The 16722-nt window shown below is 35.2% G+C and overlaps 2 protein-coding genes across 2 annotated transcripts; one reads left to right on the top strand and one right to left on the bottom strand.

Annotated features, from left to right (window-relative positions):
* Window positions 1-274: 274 nt before the first annotated feature.
* Window positions 275-5275, bottom strand: LOC128992398 (iron-sulfur cluster assembly scaffold protein IscU). The gene is made up of 4 exons (XM_054415958.1): window positions 5081-5275; window positions 3505-3729; window positions 1125-1203; window positions 275-536 (listed from the first exon to the last, which is right to left on the bottom strand). Exons 1-4 carry the CDS (start codon window positions 5168-5170, stop codon window positions 448-450), a joined length of 483 nt encoding a protein of 160 aa, XP_054271933.1. The 5' UTR covers window positions 5171-5275; the 3' UTR covers window positions 275-447.
* A 2684-nt stretch (window positions 5276-7959) lies between these two features.
* LOC128992397 (CAAX prenyl protease 1 homolog) lies at window positions 7960-15997 on the top strand. The gene is made up of 7 exons (XM_054415957.1): window positions 7960-8323; window positions 8601-8747; window positions 12210-12410; window positions 13123-13417; window positions 13831-14048; window positions 14484-14627; window positions 15606-15997. Exons 1-7 carry the CDS (start codon window positions 8237-8239, stop codon window positions 15822-15824), a joined length of 1311 nt encoding a protein of 436 aa, XP_054271932.1. The 5' UTR covers window positions 7960-8236; the 3' UTR covers window positions 15825-15997.
* The last annotated feature ends 725 nt before the right edge of the window (window positions 15998-16722 follow it).

Here is a 16722-nt window from a genome sequence, read left to right as displayed (position 1 = left end):
ATTACTGAGTCTAGGGCAAAGTCCAACACCGTCCTCGCCTTCATGTATTACAATGCTCACAGTGGAGAAACCCCCTGTTTGATAGGAATTTCTGCACACTGCTAGCTGCTCAGGCTCTTCCTTGCTCGTCACAAATATATTTCCAGCACAACATACAAGAGCTGAAAGTGGACAATCGTCTCTCAAGTTTCCTCTGTAACTTACTACTCTGTGGTTAGAGTGAATTCCTCATTTTTGTCTACAAATCAATACCGAAAGGGAAAGAATCAAATAATTTACATTTACAATATTTAATACAGCTATAAAACAAACACTCCATACAACTGTAACAAAATTTTACTTATTCATAATTGAAACCTTAACATAAAATTTACAATCCGGCATGGATATCTAAGCCGACTATAATCTTTTATCTTGCATCATCCAGTAGTGTCACGTATGCATGATTTAGGCTGAGGACTTCTTCTTCTCCACATTTCCAGACTGCTTCACCTTGTAGTCTGCCAGCGCTGCCTTGATTGCATCTTCTGCCAACACTGACAACAAAAAATATTCCTCATCTTTACATCCCCCTTACCACTAAAATGTTCAAAGTTTTTACATACTTGAGGCAATACTTAATACAATCTCCACTCATGAAACAAAAGAATTAATTCACGCCTCCATCACAAAAAAACATGTGTCTTAAATTTTGCCCTTCCAATACTTTGACTAAGCCTGTAGGAAGAGGAGCCGTCCTACAGGGAAGCAATGTTCTACGACCTTCCAAACAAACTCAAGAAAGAACAAGCCAAGTTGAAGAAAACCCTGACAGTAAAATGATTGGATAGATTGGATATATTACACTGAAAGAGAATTTACACTAAATCAACTCAGCAGATTCACCTTATTTTCTATTGATCAGCCCTACTGATCCATCACACAAACAACACTGATCATTCAAAAGCCCAATTGTAGTTGTTATAAATGTGACTCCCATGTTCCTGAACTTGTCAGAATTAGCCATTTTTGTAGAGTTATAACCGTACAGATAAGTTCTAAGCGGAGGTTTAATTGTGATCTCCTAGGTAGGAAAAGAAGTATAAAGCGTTTTCTTAAAAATCTGTATTGCTTTGTAAACTTACTGGAACAGTGCAGCTTGACTGGGGGAAGTGAAAGTTCCTTTGCAATGTCGGTGTTCTTCAATTTTCCAGCTTCGTCCAGCTGAAAATTACAAAAATGAGTTGGCTAAAATATAATTTATGCATAATTGATGTAGGTCTATAATAACATCAACAGAACAAATCTTTGTCAGCCTATAATTTCCTCTAAAAAAAGGTTAGTGCAAACCCTCACTAATTTAGTCTGGACAAAATGTTTATGAAGAAGGGATGAGTAATTTATTCTGAGGGTCGTTTGGGCACCCATATACAATAAAACACTGTTTACAAAGCTTAAACAGATTATTCTGAATTTAACAAGTATAAAACTACTACCAAAGCAATGGCAACTGAGCAACAAAAATTTGTAGTTTACAGTGGTGCATTACTTGGCTGAATGGCAGGGAGGGTTTAACAATTTTATTTCATCAACCATAAAGAGAAAAGTTACCTACCCATAAATACTACACTTTAAAATCGATGTTAATAAGTTAGTACCAAAACTAATATAAAGAGTGAAACATGGTGCAATATACATCTTACGCAATTGAATAAAATTGTGACAGAAGTTGTAAATTAAAAAAAAATATATCCACATACAAGCTTCTTGTAGCAATTAATTTACCATCCAAATGTGTACCATTGAATATGTCCTGAATTTGTTTAGCTTTCAGTAGGCTATATAAAAAACCAATATGCCTATGCTACAATAAAAGAGTAAAGACCGTTGTAGCCTATGCTTAAACTGGTATAGATCCAACCATAGCTAATCGAATGAACAGAGTTTTTGTTAATTAAAATCCATTTTTAGCCCCTGAGCTGGGATATTAATTAAAAATAGGTATTTACCTTCGTCTACAGCTCAATCTGTTGTAACTTGAGTTACGGCCGTTTCGACATTACAATTCTTGAATTTTCTAGACCTGACAATAGATTGGATTTCAGCATTTATCGTAAGCCAACCACATCAAACCAAACCATCCATAACACGTCATACCATCCACCATCACAGAAATATGCCGCTTATAATAGTATGTTATATCGATTGTTAAATGTTCCAATGTCAGACAACAATTTTAATAAAGAACTCAATTTGATCAAACACATAGCGCTATCTAATGGGTACAACAGCAATATGATTGACAGGTTATTAAGTAAGATGAAAAACAAAAAGTCTGGAGACGTCCAACCACAAAAGAAGAAATATGTGTGTGTAGAGTACTCACATTCAATTCAGTACTCACGAAAGAATTGAAAAAACATGGTATCGAATTGGCGTTCAAGACCAACAACAAGACAATTAATAAATTAAACGTTTCTGATTGTGTAATCGACAAAAGTGAGAAGTCAGGTGTATACAAAATTAAATGTGCTAGTTGCCCGAGCTTTTACATAGGAAAAACTGGACAGACATTCGGAACCAGGTACAAAGAACATCACCCATGTCCAAGAGCCGACAAACAAAAATCATCCTTTGCGCAACACCTGGTTGATAAAAACCATGACATGTATGATCTGAACACTGGCCTCGATATACTCCACACAAGCAAGAAAGGAAATAAATTGGACACATTAGAAGAATACGAAATTTACAGAGCCTATACAGAAAATAATTTTGATGACACAATATTAAATGACAAACTACAATATAAATCACACATAATTTTCAATAGTATTTTAGACCAGGACAAGAGACAAAAGGCAGGAGTACAAAGGTCAGCTGATAACACCACTACGCAAAGAACGATGCAGGATTAACCTCCAGTCGGCATCCAGTTCAGATCGTGGCAATGTCAACCGGTACCGTGTGTGCGACAGGCCTGTTCGTTGTGTTTTCGTTAGTAATTGTAAAAGTAAAATGTTATTCGTGTTCGTGTTTTGTGTTTCAACTATGACGACGCTACTTCAGCTGAATGTTCAACGTCTGACGATGGCATTATAATGTCGAAACGGCCGTAACTCAAGTTACAACAGATTGAGCTGTAGACAGAGTTTTTGGCTTTGCCTAAAACAAAAAAGTGCAGAAATTCGTCTTGCCTTGAAGACTGTTACTTCACAATAGCCTACATAAATTTGTTTAAATGGACATTGAAAGTTTAATCGTTTGAGAAAGGAACAAGATCATATCTGAAAAAGGGTCTACTGGGGGTAGACTTCCGTATCTGTTGGCACAATCAACCGAATGAAAATATTGATTATCCGATTGTTTCATTTGATTTATCGTTTGGTTAGTTAGGTAGGTTAGGTAACTAGGTAGTTAGGAAACGATATTTTTATTCAGTTGTTTGTGCCAACCGATACGGAAGTCTACCCCCTACTGGTTATTAAAAGGTGAGAACAAAACTCAAGTAAGAAATTTACTTACATTCTTCCCTTTAACCCACTCAGTTGCAAGTGAGCTAGATGCAATAGCAGAGCCGCACCCGAATGTTTTAAACTTTGCGTCGATTATTTTCCCATTATCATCGACTCTGATCTGCAGTTTCATGACATCACCACAAGCTGGAGCTCCGACCAGTCCTGTTCCAACGTTCTTGTCATTCTTGTCCAATGAACCGACGTTTCTGGGATTTTCATAATGGTCAATCACCTAAAACAGTGAAACATGAGGTCATTTAATTGTTTCAGGCTTATACGCCAATACAACTTTAGTCTTTAGATGTTCCAACACTTATGTGACCAGGTGGGTGTGAATAGATCAGTTAGGATTTTCCAAAATCCTTTTTTTTAGAATTAAGTTTAGGCCTACCTGTACTAGGCCAGATCTCAATGCACTCAGTTTTCCCAACTCATATGAATCAAGAATTTTTATTTCCACAAAATGTAGGGTTACATTACTGGAAAACGACAGTACAACTAACTTACGTCTAAAATAAAAACTAAAATAAGAGAATGAACTCATCTTAACAGTAGAGTTATGTTGAAGACTGATAAAGCAGTCTAGGCAAGAACCCTACTCTCTTAATTGCCGTACCGGGGGTACACTTCCATATTTGTTGGCACAAACAACCGAATGAAAATATCGATTATTCGATATATCGTTTGGTTAGTTAGGTAAGGTTAACCTAACCTAACTAACCAAACGATATATCGAATTAAACAATCAAATAATCTATATTACTCACTCGGTTGTTTGTGCCAACAGATATGGAAGTGTACCCCCGTACCGGTATTCTTAGTTACTTTGTTGAAGATGGAAGAACCTTAACTTATAGTTTGTATAACATAACAGGATTGAGATTGAGAGAAGCTCAAATGTTTGTGTTCTTTAACAAGTTCCCATTTGTAGTCAAGAAACTTGTGACTGGATGATTATTTTACCTCCATCAGGCCTAACTTATGCCAGGAGATGCAAAATCATTACACAGCCTACTAAGCCTTCATTCTTCTTCGCCCAAGTTCCGCACCCCTGTGTGTTGTAGCTTAGGGATGAGCATCGATAGGCCCAGTCGATTTTTTCAAAACATCGATGTTTTTACATTGATGGTGGTACGTTACCGATGTTTTTGGCCAAGTATTGAGATACTGTATCGATGTTTTCCATTACTAGTACAAAAAAGCAGTACAAAAAGCAGATGGAAAACTGAAAAAATATTGATGTTTTCACAACAATGTTCCGTCGATGCTCATCCCAATGGTGTTGGTGCCATATAAATCTAATCTAGGCTACCTATTTAGTCTCATGGCGTTCCAAGGCAATCATTCATGGGCTCGGGACCACTGATCTCTATTTTGGTCTCATGATGTTGCAAGACCCAAGGAAGCAGACTTTATTTACCTACATTCTTGGCGAGGCCATTCCTCTTGAACCTTTTAGGAGTACAGTCCATATAGGCCTACCTTAATCTGCTAAACAGTTGATAATCTTTAAGAAGCATCAATCATCCGACAACAAACAAATTTTTAAATAAAAGATAAGACATCTAGCAAGCACAACTTACGTTTTCATGATATAATGCAGTTGGGACACTGACGGAACGCTTAGTTTGTAGTAATTCCTGTCCAACATGTTTAGTAATATTTCTCAACATTATATCAAATACGATTTCAATATGTCATTAATTCTTACACAACAACTTACTGCTTTAAACTAAAGATTTTTGTTTTCAATGTCAAAAGTCAAAATACAATCACATTCACATTCACATATGAGTATGACGACGCAACAAAGAAAAAAACCAAAACATAAGCTTTTTTCATAAAAAAAAACTTTTTCAGTTTGCCATAGAGCACGGCCGCCTCTTTTGAGACTAGCTTTGTTTTTAATCACACTAGTGACACGGTCACCTTTAACTACAGGCACGGCCCTGCATTTTTATTTCAGCTGCAGTATTTTTAATACGGTCAAAATGAGAGCATTCTATTGGCTGAGGGAACACCATACCGCAACGATACGACTTGTAGTCATCGGCTTCGGTGGTCTAATGGATAAAGTGCTGGGCTGAGAAACTAAAGGTACCAAGTTCGAAACCTGTCGGTGGCACTAACTTTTTTATCTAAGATTTTTGCATTATCAGCAAGTTTGGTTAGGTTATGACAGTTTAATTTTATAATTAGAAAAATTTTAAATTGAATTTGTGGCTATTTTTTTGATAAGTAAACCTTCATTCAATTTTTTTATTATCAGCAAGTTTGGTTAGTTAAGTTAGGTTATAACATTTTAATTTTATAATTAAAAAACTATTTAAATTTTTTTTTAGTTTTATAATTTTTTTATTTCTAATTTTTAAACTCTCATTTTGTCCGTATTAAAAAACTGCAGCTGAAATAAAAATTGTGCGGCACGGCCACCTATAACTACAGGCCGCGGCCTGGTAGAATTGGCAACTGCTGTTTAATGAGTTTAATGAGTAAGTGCGAGTGAATGCAAGGCCCCACGTTTCTAGTGGGGCCTTGGTTAATGAGCTGATGTCACCTGTCTGCCATGTTATCTTATGGGACGTCTGTCTCTAAACAACACCACTTGCGACGTTGCCAATCCTACCAGGCCGTGGCCTGTAGTTAAAGGTGGCCGTGAGTGATCAGTGTCACCAACATGAACTAAGCACGAAAAACGAGCTTTACAACGGGATGAGAAGGCTACTTTATGTATTGGTTAGTCTATGGTAGTAGTAGGTTCAGTCAGGTTGGAGGTTGGCCATGGCCATAGACGTGTGGCCGTAACCATGAGGCTACCATCGACTTAGGAATGAGGACCACAGCAAACATTATACAATCTATAAACAATGTTCAAGTCCTGAGAATGGGATTTTCTTGGAATATTATTGTTTTGTTTCCTCGGGAGTAGTTAAAATAATTTAGGGATTTTTCGGGGCGAAGGAGTGGACAGATTTTAAAGCTTGTACATATTATCATGACGTTGTTATTATTACAATTTGATGAACGAAAGATTCTGGCGTTTTAAGCATTCTACTGGCGTCACTCTTGTCGCAACGCTTTTGTCACTCACGTAGGAAGGGACGGACATAGCATACAAGTGGATGTTGTTCCATAAGTCAACAGCTTGTGTGGACTAGTAGGTAATCGGCATTACAACATTTATTATGACTCATACCGTCCATTTATGACTCACCAAAAATGATGCGATCTAATAAATTAGAAGCAGAACGGAATAGAAAAGCTTAGAGGATCTGGGAACTTCGCACGATTAGGGCCTAATATATAAAAGCTGCCTTTTATGCAAGCAGAATAAATAAATGCCATTAATTACAACATATTTCGTCTTGTAGATTGATTTGATTTATGACCATGCATGTTTTAAAAGACTAGAGCCTTACAATAATACCCTACACTCTCTGAAAAAAAAAAAAACTCTCTCCTCTTGAGGTAACACCATTACCGCAACGGCAGGTACCATAGATTAAACATACGTATGTTAAATCTATGACAGTACGAAGAGCAGCTATCGGTTTTCGTGGTTTACAGTGTGTCCACACATGGTGGAATGTATTTTCCTTCTAACTGGGCCGATGTAAGAGGTAACCAGATCGATTCCACCGGTGACCCTAACTTATTGTCAAAGATTTTGCTTAGAATTCGATTATTTCTTAACTGTACATTTGAGACATTTAAAATTTTGTTTTATGAACAGAACTTTTTCATTAATTTTTTTCATTATCAGCAAGTTTGGTTTGTTAGGTTAGGTAATGACAGTTTAATTTTATAATTGATATTTAAAAATAACGATTATTTAAATCCAACTGAGTCAACAAAAACAACAAACAGTAACGTCAGTCATCAAACCAAGGCCCCACTATAAAAAAGCATCTAGGGGTTGTAATAAAGTGAATGACAGCATAAAGTTTTTCGGAAAATATTTAAAGAATTTTTTAAACACCCATGTAATGCATTTTAAAGTTTTTTGTCAGATTAATCACTAGTGTGGTTTTGACGGTTATGCTGCCTAATCTCAAAAGACGGACCTAATTATTTCCACATAAAAATTTAAGTCTTTTACCAGTTTTGTTATTTAGTTTTAGTTGACATTCAAAATGTAAGTGTAAATATATCAAATCAAATAACATTTTACTGTCACAAAAACGTTTATACAAAAAAAAGTTTTTTTCTAGTGGGGCCTTGACTCAACCCTCAAGAGAAGAGAGTGACGTCATGTCTTGACAGTCAATAGAATGCTCTCATTTCGTCCGTATCGAAAAACTGAAGCTGAAATAAAAATTGAGCAGGCCGCGGCCTGGTTCAATCTTAATCTCAATCTCACCTCAATCTGTTCTGACTTGTTTATTATACCAACTACAGTACAGGTACAGGAACAGGAGAACAGAACAGATTAACAGAACAGAACTCAGGGGGCTGAGGCTGAGGTTATAGAGGTTATGTTAGTGTGCTTACGAGGATGCAATAGAAACATTAGAAACAACGAATATTAGGCTAGCTAGAAACTTACCAATCCGCGTAAGCAGTGTCTTTTGGCCTGCCTAAAGTTAACAATTATCTAAACCACGGTATTTATATTAACTTATTATCATGGTATTTTGATCTGCTCCAGTTGCCGGATCTTGGAACGATAGGATTAGGCCTAGTCTAGTTGATTTCCACCGATCGTTTACAATATACAGAAACACAATTTACCCTCAATAATGTCTATTGAAGAGTACATTCAGTATGGGATATTAGCATTTACCTGGCTTGAGTTCTTGTGGGAGCAAAATCTATCTTATAGACAGGTAAGCAGTCATGAAATATAGGCGATCAGCCTAAGGTCTTGTTCTACAGATACCAACATTTTATAAAATAACTCGTCCTTATCTCCAGTAGGCATTTGCTGAGTTTAGCAACACATGTTAAGTTTTTGTCCAAAATAAGCTATTTAACTTAATTGATGTCGTCAGTCTTGTCCGGCTCTCGGCTTGTTACGCCACACTCCTCAAATTTCCTAAAACAATGTTTCCATCCATCCTTACCTGAGGTTCACTCAACGTTACACTCTGCTTTTTGTTTCAGCAAAAAATCTACAAAAATGAAGTGACAGTTCCTGGGAAGCTCAAAGACATCATGGATCAGACCACTTATACCAAGGCTAGAGTGTACGGCTTGGACAAAAACAAGTTCTCAATGATTAAAGAATTGTACGCCATTGCGATCACAACTGTAAGTGGAAGCTATGTTAATTTCCTTTGTCATTTGGACAGAGTAGTTCTTGCCAAGAATTAATTAGGCCTAAACCTTTTTTCTGGATTGCACTAACGTTCAGATTAAGTATGGACTAACTAAGTTTAAGTTAACTTAAGTGCAATAAATGCATTTAGCCTAAGTTATCTTGTTTCGTCTTTGGATTACTTTAACTATTTGCTTGGACTAATGGATATAATGTCTTTTTACTTAAATAAGTAACTGAATGCGAGAAACAAAAGCAGCAGGTTTACCTAAAACATAACATTTAGCATTAACCCTAGCAGTGGCCAACCGTCGTCTGGTTACGGTATGACGTTGATGCTTAGAATGGCCAAAGTCGTCTGGTTACGGTATGGGCCGAAATTTTTTTAACGGTAAAAAAAACACTTACAATCAACTCAGATTAGAATAATATATATACCATTCGAAAGATCACATTCTGAACTTTCATTTGATTAACTTACATAAACAAACCCTGTAGCAGGTATATAACAATGTCACGACGATTAGAAATCAAATGAAATTTTGGCGTGGTACGACTTTTGCAGCCGACACTTGGGAACTGGCAAAACACGTCTTGTTTGGCATTACCCTGCTCGGGTAATTTTCGTCTTGGGATGTTGCGGGTGATACCACTGGATAGCCATTGATTTTATCTTCATTGTGGTAGTGATATTTATAACTAAATATTGATTGCACAATCGGTACGATTTTATGAAAACAGCTGTTTTCGAAATTTCTAACAAATGGCCAACAGTCGTCTGGTGACAGTATGGAAAATACGAATTATATACAGTGAAAGTTATTATTACTAGTCATATAGTATATCATTTTGAAGAGGAAGAAATTTAGATTCAGAGAGTGGCAGCCCTGCACTCAGGGTTATTTCTGTATGCTCGCATGTAGACAGTGATGTAGACGACGGAAGTGAGTCATTACTGCCACAGTCTGTCAGCTGTCTTGTATTGCCATTGTTTGTTTGTGTTGTTGCCATAATAGTTTTATCCGCGATTTATTACTAAATATGTTATTAGTTCGTAGTGTTAGTGTAAGTGAAGTGTTGTGTGTGTGTATAACAGTTATCTTCATGCATAAATATTACTGAATTGTGTGGAATAGTGTTCATAAAAGGTTGTATTTTGTTAGCATCATGTCCTAAAATGACGATTCTGACATTCAGAGATTGTTGTACCTATATAATGATATACCCAAGGTGTTATACATTTTTATAAAGGTAAATGAATACACTACAACATGTTTATAATGGTTCGGGGGTAAACAATTTTGTAAAAAAGTTATAGCCTATACTAAATAGGCCTACTACTGTTGGCTATTTTGTTAGCATCATGTCCAAAAATGACGATTCTGACATTCAGAGGGGTTATAATGATTTACCCAAGGTGTTATACATTTTTATAAAGGTAAATGAATACACTACAACATGTTTATATTGGTTTGGGTGTAAAAAATTTGGTAAAAAATTATATAGGCTACTAAATACTGTACACTCCATTTTCTCGAAATGCGCAAAAAATTCAAAACGTTCTCAAATTGATAGGCCTACATAATCATAGGTGAAAATAACTTTTTACCATCATACTTATGACTTTTTTGGATTCCTTACTTCATTGGCTTTACAAATATGTAGGCTACATATCATCAGCCTACATAATGTTTCACAACACAAGCAAACACTGTAGGCTATAGTTTACACTTATTTGCGGTTTTGCGGTTATTGTATTATTATGTCCCTATTACGTACCTACAAAAAAAATATTTCTAACATGTTATACATTTTTATGTTGGTAATTGAATACACTACAAGATTATTATGTTGGTTTGAAGTAAAAAAATTTGGTACAAAAGTTGTATACTAAGTACTGTGAATTTTGTTTTTCGAGAAATCGCTAAAATATATAAACATTATTTTATATACGTATGTTTATAGGTAAAAAATTATTTTTACCATAAACTTTATGACTTTTTTTGATTCCTTACTTCATTAGCTTTACAAACATGTATATATCATTATTAGTATACACATGTATTATAGAACTTTTTACAACATAAACTAACACTGTACGGTTCTCAATTTTTTCGGTTCTCCGTTTGTCATTATATTTCGCCCCAAAAACTTATAAAAAAAAAATATTTTCCTAACATGTTATATATTTCTATGTAGGGAATTAGATTTTCTACAAAATGTATATAATGAATTTCCCATAAAGAAATCCGTAGAAAAAAAATACCAAGGCCGCTTTTGAAATTTCAAAAAAAAAATTCAAATTTTTTTATTTTTTTCACTTTATCGATAAAATACACTGTCTAAATCATTATGATATTACTATTTCTAGATTCTCCTGTTCTTTCCGAACAAAATGAATATGAGGTTGGCTAGGTTTACTTGTACGGTTGAATTTTTACGAATTTTCAAAAAAAGGTCTGCAAAATCGCCAAAATGGGTTGGCCATTCCCCACTTCTAACATTGGCCACTGCTAGGGTTAACCTTTTCTCCTTCTTAGACATTCCATCCCCTTGCTTGAGTTGTCGCTAGTTTTTAAATTATCTTGGCGAGCCACCGACAGATTGCGCTGATATCAATGATTTCTGTCCAATATGCAGAATTTTAAACCAATCTGAACTAATGCGACGACTTCTTTAATCCGCACCTTTTAATTTCATGTTAACTATCTCATTGAATAAAAATAAGGTAGCGCAATCTGTGACTGGCTCACAGAACTATGTTCTTTTTAAATGAAAAATTGGTGACAGCTGGTCTATATAAACAGGGTGTCTCTTCAGTTCTTTTAAAAGAAAGGCTACTAGTTAGGTATATTGTAGCTTTAATTTGAAACTCAGGCTTCCTTTTTTTTCTAAAACACATGTACTTACACATGTACTAGTTTTTTCTACATGTTATACTTACTAGTTTCTTGGTTAAAGTTAAGCAACTACTTGTTGTTTTTCTCTTCCTTTCACATATACATTACGTGTCGGTTTGTCCTCTGTCAATATTGCAAGGCTTTTTATCCAATCCTTCAAAGCAAACATAAGGTCCGTCCTTAAGATGGATGCCTATTTCTCCTCTTGACGTAATTTTTGTACTTCAATCAAGGCTACAATATGATTTTATATTGAAAGTCGAATCTTTAACATTTACTCAATTAATGTAGTAGGTATAGTAGTACATAATAGTTAAACTAATGTATGATGTTTTCCATAGTAATTAATTTAAATTAAATGTGTTTAGTGAGCTCTAAATATCATTTTACTGGAGTTCCAATTAATTAGTTTAATAATTTGGGAGTAGCTTACTGTAGTCCTACAAAATTTAAATTCAACATTGTGAGCAAATGAAAAATTAAAATATATTTTTATGAAGTGAAATTAGTTAATTAGTCTCTAGAAACTTTATTATCTAGTTGATTTAATTCCAGATCTTGATCCTGTTTGATGGATTGTTCCTATTTTGGGTTCAAGCCGGGGGCTTACTGAAACTCTGCGGACTATCACAGAATGAGATCCTGCGCAGTGCTGCGTTTCTGCTTATCATGAACACGTTCAATACAATATCTTCACTGCCTATTAGTATTTATCATCATTTCGTACTGGAAGAAACACACGGATTCAACAAGCAAGTAAGAGTAAATTCAAATTAAATACTAAGTTGTATTTCATTATTTACCTACTTTTAATGTGGACAGCTAAGCTTGTAAGTCATTGAATTGATCTTTAGGGAATTTCCCTATGGAGAAGTAGCTATCTTAAATAATAACATAATACACTTATTTCCAGAATGTTTGAACTAACCTTAATTGAAAGGATGCAATTGGTTGTTATGTGTGTGCATAGCAGTACTCCCAAGGGCCTAGGTTTGAAAGATTTTAAATTGAGGATAGCAGGTTTTTGTCATGCGAAAACTGCTTCAAGAAACACACAACTTTACACTGTAGGCTACAACAAAACATTAAGTTAGAATATTTCACTCTCACTTGATGCATTTTCAACTAAGGGAGGTATGAGTCAAAGAGTAGTTTTTTTTCAGGCCTAATTGTGATAAGGAAGTTGTGGCAGTGTTGCCAATGGCAATGTGTACACATTATAATATCACAGTTACAGTTCCTATAAATGCTTTAGGCTATATAAGTAGCCTAAAATAAATATGATATACTAGCCTATGATATGTGAGCAATGTGAGTGAAATATGATATGTGAGCAAATAACCATAATAGAGAATAGAAATCCCAAAGACAGCAGTTTTACTGTAGGCCCTAAGCATAGCTGATAAACAGCTGAAAATAAATATAACACATTAGTTTTCCAAACTTCCATCAATAATTTTTGTTCCAGACAGCAGGGTTCTACATCAAGGACAAAATAAAGGGTTACGTAGTGTCGCAAGTGATCTCAATGCCTCTGATTGCTGCGATCGTGTGGATTGTCAAGGCCGGAGGTGAATACTTCTTCGTCTACTTGTGGCTCTTTGCGATGCTCATCACTTTCTTCCTCCTCACTATCTACCCGGACTACATCGCTCCGTTGTTTGACAAATACACACCTCTGCCCGACGGTGAGCTCAAGACCCGGATTGAACAACTGGCCGCCAGCATCGGCTTTCCCTTGTATAAACTCTACGTGGTCGAAGGTTAGTTTGCCGAGTGGAAAACATGTGATTAAACTGTAAGTAGGCCTAACTCTAATATGATCTCTTGTTTTCACATTAAAACTTATCTTTATTATTAAGTAACTCTCTCTTTTAGTCCTGATGAGTTTTGTAACAGATGTTCAATAAATTTAATTGTTTTTTTTTAGGCCTACATTAATTGTTTTGTTTTGAATTCTCACTATACCTGAGACACTAAATTTACATAACAAAATTTAAAATATAGTTTGTCCAAAATTAATTTGATTCAAGGTAATTATTCAAATGTTTTTTTTGTCCTGTTGAATCTATTGTACTCTCAGATTCCCATATTTTAGCTTTCAGGTTTCCATGAAAAATACCTCTCGGTATTCCGATTGCGTGACTACTAACAGAGAAACTAAAATCTGTTTCAGGCTCTAAACGATCGGTGCACAGCAATGCCTACTTTTTTGGATTTTTCAAAAACAAGAGGATTGTGTTGTTCGACACTCTACTGCAGGACTACTCGAAGCCTGACGCTGAAGGTTCCGAGAAGAAGGGTTGTGACAATGAGGAGGTCCTCGCTGTCCTCGGACATGAGCTCGGCCACTGGAAACTCAACCATGTCTTCAAAAACATTGTCATCATGCAGGTGACTATCGATATTTAACGACTTTGGACATTAAAGTAAACATCCAATCTAGACTAGATTTCGCTAGTTTTTCACTGTTAGCTGATAACTTGTGCTACTTAGCTATATTTTCTCAATTTATTTATTTGGTTTTATTTAACTTAGGTCAATTTTTACATTTTTTGTTAGCGAAACAGTCCAAACCCTAGTCTGGTTGCCATTTAACACCGACTTTTTGTTGGATGGTTAATTGATTGCCCAATTAAAATTCTTTTCGTTCAAAGAGAACATTTAGTGTGGTACTACACCTAACTAGCAATTTTAAATTATATTGAATTACATACAGGATTGCATAATTTTTAAACAATTAATGCAAAAAATAAATGTCTATATCCGCTGTAATGTGCTTCACGTTGTTTCCTTAAAGAAAATGTTAATGTGTTATTTATGTTTTAGGTGAACTTGCTGCTTTTGTTTCTCGCATTCAGTTACTTATTCAAGTACAAGGAGCTTTACAGAGCGTTTGGATTTCACTACGAACAGCCTGTAATCATCGGACTGCTCGTTGTTCTGGTTTACATATTTTCGCCATATAACGCTGTAAGTTAATACGAAAAGTTTAGTTAGTTTACTACTATTCCAGTAGGATTACGTTTGTTTACGTAAGGCTATGTCTTTATCATAACAACTACATTTGACTAAGATAAAACATTCAATCGTGATAAACAAAATGAATGCACATTAAGATTAAACTCTATATCTGTAACTGATAAATTCTACTACACGGGGTAATGTAGTTGAAAGTGTTAAAACAAAAAATACGGTAACATTTGTAGTTGTACACTACGAGTATTTCACTGCTTTTGTAAAAAATTTTAGAATATGAACATTATATCCCAGTACTCCATTTAAGTTCTTTCCCATTTATACATTGCTTTACAGGGATTAAGTCATCATATATATTATTGTGTTGTACCTACGTTCTTTTTTAAAGAAAAAAAAATTAGAGTTAAAAACAATGAAAAGATTTAAAAACCGACAGATCCTTGACAGAAACAAATTTCGTTTTAGTCATTCAGTAAAACCCTGCTAATCCCGTCCCACATCAATCTAAGGGGGTAAACGAGGGTGCATGTTTTTCTCGTTCAGTAAGGTTTGGGTATTTTTAGTACAGTTTGCAGGCAATGAGCTAGAGGCTTGAGTACTGAAAAATCACAACTAAACATAAAAAAATGTCAAGTGATACTAATGTTAATTGTTGTTTTGACTCTATATTTGCGATGGTTGTGGTATGCTCACAATAATGGCTGTTTTCAAACTATGCCTAGTTATTTGATATTTTTGGTAAGCCTGCACTGCCAATTGTGCTGAATTGGTAAGCTTAAGTGCTTAAACTGAGCAATTTTTTTATTAAAAAAAAAACATACCAACTGTTCTATTAATATTTAAGGGATCTAAACATTACAGCACAGTGTTGGACCATTCCATGTCATATTAAACACATAACATCACTTTTTGCAGCTATAGTCTCAGATTTAGACAAAACTTGGTTTATTTTTACAAATTTCTTTTTTTCAGGTACTCAGCTTCGCCTTGACTTTCCTCAGTCGCAAGTTTGAATTCCAGGCCGATGCCTTTGCAAAATCTCTCGGTAAAGCTGTTTATTTGCGACGGGCGCTGATTAAAATCAATCAGGACAACCTGGGATTCCCAGTCTACGATTGGTTGTACTCCATGTGGCATCATTCTCACCCCCCACTCCTCGAGAGACTCGAGGCCATTGACAAGTCTGAATAAATTTAGCATTCCGTGTTCACTATAGTATTATTGTATTGGATTTGTACTGCATACTTCTCAGTTGAGTTGACTAATTTATTCGCTGTAATAAATTAATTTTTATAATATGGTTGTGTCATTGTAAACTAGTTTTGTAATTTTGCAAGTGGATTGATTAAAACACTGTCTGCTTATGGCTGATTATTTTTTATAAATTGCTATTAATTTCTTGTATTCTATAGAACAATTTGTGTTGCTAAAATTAATTAGCACATTGAGTAGGCCTCCTTCGGATGTGCTGAATTATTGAAACGCTGCCAAAACAGACAAAAGGGATATTATAGTTTTTAGCTTAAATTTTTGCTGACCCAAAAATTGAAATATTCCACTCTGTGGTTAAACTAAGGAAGGTTCAAAACGAGGGCTAGAAAAAATAGGCTTAAGAAGGGTTTGAGAAATAACACCAATACACAACAAGTCTACCAGTCACGGAATTCACTGATTTTAGATAGGGGTCCCAGAAGTTACCGAATATTAGAGGATTTTCATTTTAAGATCCCAAAGGTCACGGCAAAATTTGCCCCTAACTAAAATAGAATTTTTCAAACCTGCCTTTTGTTTTGTCACGTCCCTTTGCAGGCAATGATTACATTTTTATTTCAGAATCAGAGAGCGAACATATTTTTGGAGCAGGCAGCAAGGTCAAAATCTTTACAGCACAAAATATTGTATTGCCCAACCATCTCATGCTCAAGTCACTGAAAAGTATAGCCTAGTATTGAGTAGTAAGATTGGTACCAAAAGATCTTGCGTTTGAACGTTGTACCCCTTGTCCCCTGAACACACTGAAATTTAGTTTAATCAACTGGTAGACACACTTAAAATTTTTTGGTTATCTTTACGCATGGCAGTGAAATGT

The sequence above is a fragment of the Macrosteles quadrilineatus genome, unplaced genomic scaffold, assembly GCF_028750875.1.
Source record: "Macrosteles quadrilineatus isolate MER2022 unplaced genomic scaffold, UCM_ALF_1.0 Scaffold_4__1_contigs__length_99947679, whole genome shotgun sequence".
Taxonomy (NCBI): Eukaryota; Metazoa; Arthropoda; class Insecta; order Hemiptera; family Cicadellidae; genus Macrosteles; species Macrosteles quadrilineatus.
This window is presented reverse-complemented; position numbering and strand designations above follow the sequence as displayed.